The sequence below is a fragment of the Callithrix jacchus genome, chromosome 16, assembly GCF_049354715.1.
Source record: "Callithrix jacchus isolate 240 chromosome 16, calJac240_pri, whole genome shotgun sequence".
NCBI classification, from domain to species: domain Eukaryota; kingdom Metazoa; phylum Chordata; class Mammalia; order Primates; family Cebidae; genus Callithrix; species Callithrix jacchus.
Genome location: NC_133517.1, coordinates 45,962,923 through 45,975,000, shown reverse-complemented (window position 1 = coordinate 45,975,000; position 12,078 = coordinate 45,962,923). Strand labels below are relative to the sequence as shown.

At 40.6% G+C, this 12,078-nt stretch overlaps 1 protein-coding gene across 3 annotated transcripts in view; it reads right to left on the bottom strand.

Moving 5' to 3' along the window:
* Positions 1–12,078, bottom strand: part of ZNF704 (zinc finger protein 704) — a 246,371-nt gene that overhangs the window by 54,155 nt on the left and 180,138 nt on the right. For all 3 annotated transcript variants that reach the window (XR_013527924.1, XR_013527925.1, XM_078352745.1), the window contains exons 3-4: positions 8,616–8,719; positions 2,500–2,732 (exon numbers count right to left, since the gene is read on the bottom strand). Coding sequence is in view for 1 of the 3 variants with exons in the window: in XM_078352745.1 (XP_078208871.1) it covers positions 2,500–2,732; positions 8,616–8,719 (337 nt within the window). In the remaining 2 variants the exon portion in view is untranslated. The remainder of the gene's footprint in view (positions 1–2,499; positions 2,733–8,615; positions 8,720–12,078) is intronic.

Below are 12,078 nucleotides of genomic sequence, written 5' to 3'. Positions count from 1 at the left end.
GGTGGATAAACTTACAATGATGGGAAGAAACCAGCATAAAAAGGCTGAGAATATCCCAAATCAGAATGCCTCTCCCTCTACAGGGGATCACAGTTCCTCATCAACAAGGGAACAAGGCCTGATGGAGAACCAGCGCGTTCCATTAACAGAATTAGGCTTCGGAAGATGGATAATAAGAAACTTCTGTGAGTTAAAAGAACATGTTCTAGCCCAATGTAAAGAAACTAAGAACCTTAAAAAAAGGTTTGATGAAATCCTATTGAGAATAGACAATTTAGAGAGGAATATAAATGAATTAATGGAACTGAAGAATACAATACGAGAACTCGGCGAAGTATGCACAGGTTTTAACAGTCGAATTCACCAAGCAGAAGAAAGGATATAAGAGGTTGAAGACCAACTCAATGAAATGAAATGAGAAGACAAGATTAGAGAAGAAAGAGTAAAAAGGAATGAGCAAAGTCTCCAAGAAATATGGGACTATGTGAAAAGGCCTAATTTATGTTTGATAGGTGTACCTGAATGTCATGAAGACGATGAATCCAAGATGGAAAATAATCTTCAGGATATTATTCAGGAAAACTTTCCTAACCTAGTAAGGCAAGACAATACTCAACTCCAGGTAATACAGAGAACACCACAAAGATATTCCTCAAGTAGAGCAACCCCAAGACACATAATCATTAGATTCACCAGGGTTGAAATAAAGGAGAAAATTCTAAGGGCAGCTCAGGTTACCCATAAAGGGAAGCCTATCAGACTCACAGCAGATCTCAGCAGAAACCCTACAAACTAGAAGAGAGTGGGGGTCAATATTCAATATCCTTAAAGAAAAGAATTTTCAACCCAGAATCTCATATCCAGCCAAACTAAGCTTCATAAATGAAGGAAAAATAAATTTTTTCATGAACAAGCAAGCACTCAGAGCTTTCATCACCACCAGGCCTGCTTTACAAGAGCTTCTGAAAGAAGCACTATACACAGAAAGGAACGCCCAGTATCAGTCATCCCAAAAACTTACCAAAAGGTAAAGAGTATCTTCATAATGAAGAATCTATATCAACTAATGGGCAAAATAGCCAGCTAGCATTAAACGACAATATTAAACTCACAAATATCAATATTAATCCTAAATTTAAATGAATTAAATGACCCAATCAAAGACACAGACAGGCAAATTGAATAAAAAGTCAAAACCCATCGGTACGCTGTATCCAGATCCATCTCATAAGCAAGGACACACAAAGACTCAAAACAAAGGGTTGGTGGAAGACTTACCAATAAAATGGAGGGCAAACAAACAAACAAACAAACAAAAAAAACCCAACAAAACAAAACAGGAGTTGTAACTTTCATCTCTGACAAAATAGACTTTAATAGTAACAAAGACTAAAAGAAACAAGGACATTACATAATGGTAAAAGGATCAATGCAACAACAGATCATAAATATATATGCACCCAATATAGGAACACCCAGATACATAAGACAAGTTCTTAATGACTTATAAAGAGACTTGGACTCCCGCACAATAATAGTGGGAGACTTTGACACCACATTGTTAATATTCGATGGATCAACGAGATAGAAAATTAACAGGGACATCTATGACTGGAACTCAGACCTGGAACAAGTAAACTCAGTGAATATTTATAGAATTCTTCACCCCAGGTCCACAGAACATACATTTTTCTCAGTATCACATTACACCTATTTTGAAAGTGACCGCATAATTGGAAGTAAATCACTCTTCAGCATTTGCATAGCATTTCACAGACTTAAATGAAATATTGGTTGGCTGTTTGTTATTTTCTTCCTTTATTCCTTCTTTTCTCTGCTGTTAAGCACAATTATCGGCATAAAAGAGGTTTTTAATACCTATTTTTGGATTGCATTCCAGCCTGGGCAATAGAGCAAGATTCCTGTTCTCTCTCCCCCTTTCTCTTTATCTTTCTTTAAAAAAAAAAAAAAAGATCACTTTTGACACTTACTTATACACCGTGGGTGGGAATATAAATTATTAGTTCAGCCACTGTGGAGAGAAGTTGTGAGATTTCTCAAAAAAATAAAAATAAAAATGAGATACGAAATATTCTTCACAATAACCCTTCAGGGCTGACTGAAGCAGAAAAAAGAAAAATATATTAATTGTATTTTACACATGAAAAAAATAAGTCCCAAGAAGAGAATGAATTCATACCGAAGCAAGCCTGAGGTTCAATTTAGAAATACTGGTAAGTCTCAGGTCAGCAATTTACAACTTAAGGATAGAGCACGTGGATATATACTTTCAGGAAACTTACCAGTATTTGTCATTTTTTAATTGTCACCATAACAATTTCTATTTAAACTTCAAGAACATTAAAGAGGAATGTAAGCTGCTTCTTTCCACAGAAAAGGGGGTGTGGGTCCAAAGTTAAGCTCAAAGGGGCCCTTCAAAGGGGACAGAAAGCACCTTCAGGAAACTGAAGGCAGAAGACCACGTGGCTGGTCACCAACCTTTCTTTTCCTGGGAATGGGCTCGTCGAAGAGCAGGTTGCTGGCCTCCGCCTCGTCGATGCCGTCGTCTGGCTGCGCAGGGCTGCGGAAGGGCTTGAAGCTGTCGGCCGAGAGCGGCGGCGACGGCGTGGACGGGTTGGACTGGTCGCTGGGGGCGCTCCAGCTCCAGTAGCCGCTGCTGCTGGTGCTGGAAGGCACGCAGCCGCCCTCCTTCCAGGATCCGCTGAGGCTCTCTGCGTGCACACAAACACAGTCAGTGCGAGAACCCCTTCGTGCCCCAGCCTGGCTCAGTGGGGAAGTGGGAGTCTTGGTTCTACTCCAGTGAAACCACCCTAGCTCTCTCAATAATCTGCAACAGCTGGGTATGTCAGTTTTTGTTCTATTTATACACTGCCCTCCCAAAAGCCACATTGTAGTTTATAAACATTTAATTATTTTAACCGCCTGATAACAGGTTTTTCTAAGAGTTTTCTGATGTGTTTTTGTATTGTGCAACACAAATTCACTGGGATCCTAGTGGGGATTGGATGATAGTGGGGATTATATGGGAAAAAAAAAGATTTTCTTGTTCACTAAGTTTGGGGAGCTCTGGGTTTATTGACTGCAGTATTTCTAAGAGAGGAATATCATTTGCAGTATTCCCCTGAATGGTTTGGTCACAGAGTTCCCTCCCACCCCAACCCCTCCAATTTCCTTTTTTTTTTTTTTTTTTTTTTTTTTAAAAAAAGGGATTTCTTAGCTGAGGGCAGTGGCTTGCTTCTCTTATCCTAGCATTTTGAAAGGCTGAAGTGGGAGGATTGCTTAAGGCCAGGAGTTCAAGACCAGCCTGGGTTACATAATGAGACCCCGGCTGTACAGAAAAAATAAAAAGATTAGCTGAGTGTGGTGGCATGCACCTGTAGTCCCAGCTACTCTGGAGGCTGAGGAGGGAGGATCACTTGAGTCCAGGAGTTTGAGGCTGCAGTTAGCTATGACTGGGTGACTGTACTCCAGCCTGGGTGAAAGAGCAAGATCGTTTTTCAAAAAAAAGTTGTGGGGCGGGGAGTTCTCATAGGATTTTAGTTCTTAGAATACATTTATAGGAAGTTAGTCTAACATTTAAGAATCTAAGAGAAATAATTCCTGGAGAGTTATCTAAAGCCCCACCTTCCCATTCTGCTTCCCAACAAATAGTAATGCTTTACATTTTGTGAGTGTTTTACATTTTACAAAGCTTATTCACATAGTCATAAGCATTCTCACAACATCTGTACTTCAGAATAAGGATTATCATCCCAGTTTTATAGATGAGGACCCTGAGGCAGCAGGAAGCGAAGTGACTTGCTATGTGACTGGTAAGTATTCCTGGTGAGCCAGGCCCAAGCTGGCCTGCTGCTTGGACCTCTTTCCTCACTGCATGCAGTCCTTGGGCTATGAACAACCTCCATTCTCTCTGGCAAAGCTGGGATAGGATAAGAATTTATTGGCAATAACTACTGATAAGATTGCTATTGGATTTTACCTTTCCATTTGTGGTGGAAAGCATTATGAAATGTTTGCTAATGTGGAGAGATTTCTGCCTAGTTAGAATGTCTTCTGCCAGCCTGGCCAACACGACGAAACCCTGTTTCTACTAAAAATACAAAAATTAACTGGTCATGGTGGTGCATGCCTGTAATCTCAGCTATTGGGGGGGTGATGCAGGAGGATTGTTTGAACCTGGGAGGCGGAGGTTGCAGTGAGCTGAGATTGTGCCACTACACTCCAGCCTGGGCAACAGAGTGAGATTCTGTCTCAAAAAAAAAAAAAAAAAAAAAAGTCTTCTGGATGCTCTTTTAATCACTGAAGATTTGCTTTACCTTTCAAGAGGCACAACCTTAATTAGCATTTGTATAAATTCTATTTTCTTTTTGGATAATTTCTCCTCCATATTTATGTGCATTTTGAATATATTAAAACCATGTTCTAACTATAAGGAGGAAAACACATCCCCAAATGCCTCATTAAAAAAAATACTGTTAACGTCTGTGTAATTAGTAATGAAGTAAAGACAAAGGGGAGATTCACATTCCTGGGGAAATTTCCTAACTACCTTTACCTAATTATAAATTTCAAGCATATTCCTCAATTATGTCAAGCAAAAAGTTAAGTTAGAGGAGTGAAATTTTAAGGTGAAATAGGAGAAACTACCTATCTCATTACAGCTAGGTTCTTTTAGAATCAAATGGTCGTTTATGCAGTCTCATGCTTTGCCAGCATCAACAAAACCAAATTAGCATCTCACTCACTGCAGTCTACACAGAGACTGATGCACTCACTAGACCAGAGTTGCCTGCTGTAAATAAGAAAGCTCCATTTGGTACAACAGGAGTTCAAGAAGAGCATAATATAAGGCTTGATGATTTTACTTGGTGTGAAAAACTCCCTTGGCAAGCTCGGGTGGCTTATAAATATACTGTAGTATGCATTTGTAAAATAAAATAAAGCTCGTGGTGCTTGATGTATAAATCATGTTAACTATGAGGCACTGAATTTGTTTTGAGAACCAATGATTATTACAGTGTGGTTACATGGCTTCATGTCAATGCTAAAAGTGAATTTGCTTACTGATTTGTGAATGACATTTCCTTTAGAAACACTATTTAGTCAGAAAGACCAAGTGATATAGAAATGATACTTTTTTTTTCAGAAAGAAGGTCTGATTTATAATCTTCTTAGGGAATAGAGCCTCTTTATATTAAGCCACTGTTTGTCAAGAATGCAGACAGGCACTGCTGGACCCTCACACTCTGCAGACCCACTTCCTGACAGAATGATCCTTTTTAGGTACAGAAAAGGATCACAACAGTTTCCAAAAATTCATTGATGTGCAATAATTCTAGTGAAAATCTTTTTTTCCTAAAAAAAATGCCTTTGTTATCATAAATTGCTTTCCTTATTTAAGAATTTGCTTTTTCTTACAGACTAAATGAGAGACAGCAGACAATTTGGGGTTATTAGTTGAGTAGTTACTTTTTAAACCATAAATCAACACTGAATTACTTTATTACTGTGCTAACAAAAATTTGCACTGAACCAAAAGGTTTATTTTAATTCTGACCTTTAAGTACAAAGGAACACTAAAAGTGTTCTCAATTAAAAAAAGAAGCCAGCCAGGCGCAGTGGCTCACGCCTGTAATCCCAGCACTTTGGGAGACCGAGGCGGGCAAATCACAAGGTAAGGAGTTCGAGACCTGCCTGGCCAACATGGTTCAACCCTGTCTCTTCTAAAAATACAAAAAATTAGCTGGGCATGGTGGTGTGTGTCTGCAATCTCAGCTACTGGGAAGCTGAGGCAGGAGAATCACTTGAACCTGGGAGGCGGAAGTGCAATAAGCCGAGATTGCGCCACTGCACTCCAGCTCAGGTGGCAGTGAAAAGAAAACCCAATGGTAAAAATAATGATTACTTTAAAATACGCCTTTTTTTCCCCCTCTAAAGATTCCATGGAATTCTGCAATTTCTTTTTCCTAGAATATGTCTTGGGGGTTTTTCCGGTTTTTTTTATTTTTTATTTTTTGGAGTTGGAGTTTTGCTCTGTCACCCAGGCTGAAGTGCAGTGGCACCATCATAGCTCAATGAGACCCCAAAGTCCTGGGCCAGAACTACAGGTACGTGCTACCACACCTGGCTATAGTTTTGCTTTTACTATAATCTTGCTTTAGCACTGCCAAAGTGAGAAAGGTAAATCAGAATACCTGTCTGCCAGAGACCCCGAGAAGAGCAGTCAGGTCACTGAATAGGTCAGGCCCATTTCAAGAGCACCTCATCTGGTGCTATGTAAAGAGGAGGTGTTGGTCAGCTAAGAACAGTGGCTCCCGCCTGTAATCCCAGCAATTTGGGAGGCCAAAGCAGGTGGATCACCTGAGGTCAGGAGTTTGAGACCAGCTGGTCAACATGGTGAAACCTGTGTCTACTAAAAATACAAAAATTAGCTGGGTGTGGTGGCACATGCCTATAATTACAGCTACTTGGGAGACAGAGGCGTGAAAATCGCTTGGACTCAGGAGGCAGAGGTTGCAATGAACCAAGATAGCACCACTGCACACCAGACTGGGTGACAGAGTGAGACTCCATCTCAAAAAAAAAAAAAAAAAAAGAAAAGAAAAGAAAAGAAGAGGTGTTATCCCAGCTTGGTAATCATGATGTTGCGGGGCCATACTAAATGCATGACACTGATAGGAATTCCTAGCATGATGATCATTCTTTTCCTTTATAATGGGATTGGAGAAAGTTTTGGTGAGGACTCAATGTATGTGCAACAGATTTATCTTAACACCTCATGCTTAAAACCAAACTGTGCGTGAACCATATCTCAATTTCATAATGGACCATGCTGGTTTTTGAGAGGAGGTTTTCATAGGTGGTAAGTCTCATTCAGTGGTCTCAGTGCATTACATCTCAGTCAACTGCAATCTGCAATCTGGCTTTCTTCTTTAGGGAGTGCTCTTGACAAAGCTACCAGTGATACAAAATTCAGTCATTTTAATGAAAGACCTTCTGAAGCATCAGACACTTCTCTTTAAAACATGTTTTTCCCTTGGTTTCTGTGAAACAACACTCTCCTGGTTATCCTCTACCTCCCTGGTCGCCTGTCAGGCTCTTCCTAGGCTCTTTTCCCACTGCCAATTCCTTGCATGATAGTGAGCTTCACTGCTTCCTTCCTTGGCCATCTTCTCTTTTCACTCTGCTTCTACATAACTCTCTCATGGTGATCTCATCTACTCTCATGGATTCAAAATGTTGCCTTTTATTCAAAATGTTACCTTCAGCCCAGATCTCTCTCCCAGGATGTGCCCAAATCTTCACCAGATGTTGCCCCTTGAATGATCCTCAGGCACTGCCTATTAAACATGTTTCAAACTGACCCTACTGTCTTCTTCAGCAACCTCAGCTCTTGTCCCAAACATTTACCAATAGATCTCTTCCTGCGTGTATGTCCCCATCCCAGTGAATGTCCTCCCCTTGCTGAAGCACACCAACTGCCTGGAAGTCATCCTTGACACACCTTCCTGTTCGCCCTCTCTGTCCAGCACCAAATACTCTTGATTCTGCATTCTTCACATGTCTCGATTACTGCCTGTTTGCCTCCACTGTGACTACCAAGGCCTTTTCTTTTTCTTTTGGCTGGTAAACCTAATCATAACTTTTCAGGGCTAGAATCACTTTAACAGTGCTCCCATAGCCTCAGCATAAAGTCTAAACTCCTAGCCAGCCATAAATGACCCTTCCTGATAGATCTGCCAGTCACTCTAACTTCACCTCCTGCTACCTGACCTCCTTATTTATTGTATTGGATTATCTGAGACAAAATCATATTGTGATTAAGAGAATAAATATGGAATCAAAAAGATATGGAGAATTTCAGTTCTGCCAGTTAATCCCTGTGAACCTCAGTTTATTCATCTGTAAAACAGTGATAACAACATCTCATAGAATTGTTGTGGGAATTACAGGAGATAAAAAAAACATAGTACTTGTTTATTGACAAACAGTAATGCTCAATAAATGCTAGCCATTAATATGGCTATGATTGGGAGTCTTTTTTCCTCAAAGAGATAGTATACTACCTGGGAATGTGGACACTTTTTCAATGAGGTATTCAATTCATCTAGCATGGTACCTGATAAATGTGTGTGTAATAAATGAATGGACTAAATAATTCTATTTGATTAAGGAGTCAGGGATAATGTATTAAAAGCATATTTAAGCTGAGAGTTCTTTAATCCAATTACCCCCCAAATCAAACAGAAATAATGCTAGGGAAAATAATTCATTGGCTCAATCTTCATTTACCTGGGAAAAAGAGGGACACAAGTACTGCAAAGACGTGTCCTGGCAAGGCAGAAAATGAAGGAGCTCAAAGAAAGCGAGTCGAATGGAAGGATGGGTGAACAAAAAGCAGTAGGCTCTCTGGGAAGATGAAGAGGAGGCCAACAGCTCTGGGGGCCTCGATGTCTTCCATGTTTCCCTTTGCTTCCTGCTAATGGGTGAGAGTCAGTGGTTCACAGTGTTCAACAGGAATGAGACCCTTCAAAGAGAGGCCCTGCTCTTGGTGTCAAGGGGCCCTTCCCTAAGCCCCATATTCCTGGGCTTACCATTCGGCCGCACAGGAGGACTTCGAACCAAAGGACTGGTTGACAAGCTGGTTAGTACCATTGCTGCTGTTACCTTGTCCATGTCTAGTTCCTCTGAGGATTTCCTGTAAAACAGGAAGCGACATTGGTGACTGCTCACTCTGCATCTGCTGTGGGTCACACAAGGTGCTATGCCCTGCTGCGCATTTACTCCATTAACTTATTCCCAGGAACAACCGACGTTCTGTTAGCTTTATTTTATAGAGGAGAAAGCTGAAGTCCATGAAGTTAAGTGTTTCAGTCAAAGTCATACAGTATTAGGAAGATAAGGATTCCGTCATCCATACTTCATCTAACAACTGTTTATTGAGACTGTGCTGTGGGCTAGACCCTGTTCCAGCCATGAGTAATACGAGGGGAACAGGAGACCAGCAAGGTTCTTGCTTTCATGGAGCTTGGAGGATGGCGGGAAGCAACACATTTATCAGTAAACAAACAAGCTAGAAGGAACAAAATCATTTCTGATAGAGACAAGTGCTATGAAGCGCATCAACAGGCTAATGTGATAATCCTGCCTGTAGGGGCTGCATCTTAGGTGGTCAGGAGATGTTTCTCTGAGGCAGTGACATCTGAGGTGAACTGTGAAGGTTGGGAGGAGTCTGTCCTGAGAGGTGGGGAAGTACACCCCAAGCAAAGGCAGTAGCTTGTGGAAAGGCATGGCAGCAGGAATGTGTGGGAATGTTTAAAGGCTGACCCTAGAGTATGAGAAGGGGAGAGTGGTGCAGAGCTGGTTAGATGGGGTCTGGTGACCATGGAAGGTGTTTTGATTTGATTCTATGTGAAATGGGAAGTCGCTGGAAGGCATTAAGCAGGCCTAGTGAAGTAATATGATGAATATTTGTAATAGAATTACCTGAGCTGTGATGTGGAGAATGGAAAGGTGGAATAGAAGCAGGGAGGCCACTTAGGAGATGACTGCTAGGAGTCCAGGTGAGGAAACAGAGGGTTGGTCTAGGGTGGGGACAGTGTCAGGAGATCCAGCAGGACTGGCTGATGTACTTGGAATTGGGACATGAGCAAAAGCGAGCAAAGAAAGTTCTCAGGTGTTGGCTGGAGCACTGACTAGAGCCATTTACTGAGATGGGAGAAGCTGGAGGAGAAATACAACTAGGGGTGTTTGAAGTCCCAAGCTTTGAAAAAAATTTTAAACTACTTACTATAGAACGAGTAGGTCATGGAATAATTACCATGTTGTTAAACTGAGGAGCTACTGGTAATCATTCACTGACATGAAGAGATTGCTCTGGTTCATTAGTCTTGCCCAGTTAACTCTGAATAAAGGTTCATAAGATGATGACCATGGTGACTGCAGTCAGCTTGTTTAAGCTTATTTCTTTCTTTTTTTTTTGAGATGGAGTTTCGCTCTTGTTACCCAGGCTGGAGTGCAATGGCGTGATCTCGGCTCACCACAACCTCCGCCTCCTGGGTTCAGGCAATTCTCCTGCCTCAGCCTCCCGAGTAGCTGGGATTACAGGCACGCGCCACCATGCCCAGCTAATTTTTTGTATTTTTAGTAGAGACGGGGTTTCACCATGTTGACCAGGATGGTCTTGATCTCTTGACCTCATGATCCACTCGCCTCAGCCTCCCAAAGTGCTGGGATTACAGGCTTGAGCCACCGCGCCCGGCCCGTTTAAGCTTATTTCAACGAAAGAGGTAAAATTGAGAGGCAAAAGTTTGTGTCGTACAATGAAATCAAATAAATTGTACCACCTCCTGAGAGATGAACATTTTCAAATTAGAGAACAGTTGAAGAAGCCTAACAGAGGATTAATTAGCCATATCCACAAATGAATTGTCACTTTGCAAATGTGGTTTTCATTTACAGGTGGGCTGTCTAATTTGGGAAAGCAATGAACTCTTAGACATAGAAACTTCATAGCACTGCTTCACAAAACAGGAGAAAGAGAAATTCTTAAACTGGAGAAAAAACCAAATGGTTCCCAATTTTGGGAGAGCTGCTCCATTAATTTCATCATGAAGTTACAAAAATTATTACAGTTTGGCTCTCTGATGTCCACTATGATACTAAATTATTAAACAAAGCGTATTCTTTCAATCCAAGGTGCCAAGAGATGGAAATCTTTGAAATTTTCTTCAGTAATTCTTCTCAAAGTACCTTTTGCTCTTTTTAGCAAATTGTTCTATCAAAAGACAAATTACTTGTTTCAGAGACTGATAATTAAAATACTTTGGTAAAGCAAGCTTATGAGTGCACAATGAAATTCACTCCATACAGAAGTTTTCAAGACAACTTCATACACTTAGGGGGAAAAAACTATTTATTCATTTGGCATACCATTTAAAGATTTTACAGTATTTAGAGTTTACAAGATCCCTGTACTTAGGAGTAAAGATAATGTCATTTTCTTACACAGACAAAGCCTCTTGAAATAGCACCAGGGAAAGAATGCAAAGCACCTTCAGGTAATTGAGTGTTTTATTGGCTCAGTCTTCCCATGTCATGCTGGTCACAGGATAAATAAAGGGATAAAAGATACCATTTTGCAAGGAGAAAAGCTTGCTATATATCCACTAATCCATGCTGGGGCTTCTCCAACTGTCTTCCCTTGCCAGAGCCCAGCTCCAGCATCACCCAGAGTAGGGCACACCTGAGCTGGCTGCTGCCCACATCTCTTCCAAGACTGAATTAGGAGGTCTGCTGACTTCTCTTTCCAATGGCCAGTCTGCTTTTATTCCCTTACTAACCAAAGGCTTAAGAACCAGGACAGGAGGCCTGTGCACCTGGTACAGGGGGATCACATGACTTGGTAAGGAGAGGGTCCCTTGCCTCTTCCCCTGGTTCCTACAATGACTTGCTCAACAGCCTTTTTACCTCTTCTATGTCTTGGTTTCAGGGAACTTTTTGCCCCTCTCTCAAACTGCTTTGTATCTTTTTTGATTTTCCACACCTAAGGTGAACATTTTGCTTTTGAGGTCTAATGATAATTAACTCAAATACTGATTTATTCATATTCTTTAAATATGACAATCAATACAGAATGCCATCATTATAAAATATACATTTATTTTGCATTGTAAAAATCTACCACTACATTTCAAAATAATTATCGAGCATAATAAAGAGATTTATAATGAAGAATAAAAATGGAATAATTAGTATAATCAGAGTGTTTTTGGATTTGGATTACCTTTAAGTTTCCTGCTGGCACTGGAAATCACTAATAACAACAAAAGAGTCAAAGGAATATATCACTAATGACTCAGTTAACCTGTGTTTCTCAGGGACTATTTTAATCATGCTACATGTAACATTACCAGATGATGTGGCCTGTGCTAAGTTGTGTTTTTGTTTTATCTTTGTTTAATTTCTTTTGGTACAGTACTATCTAATTACTGATTAACTGCTGTTGTAAATTCAAATCCTTATAATTAAACATGAAGAGATGATATACAAAGTAGA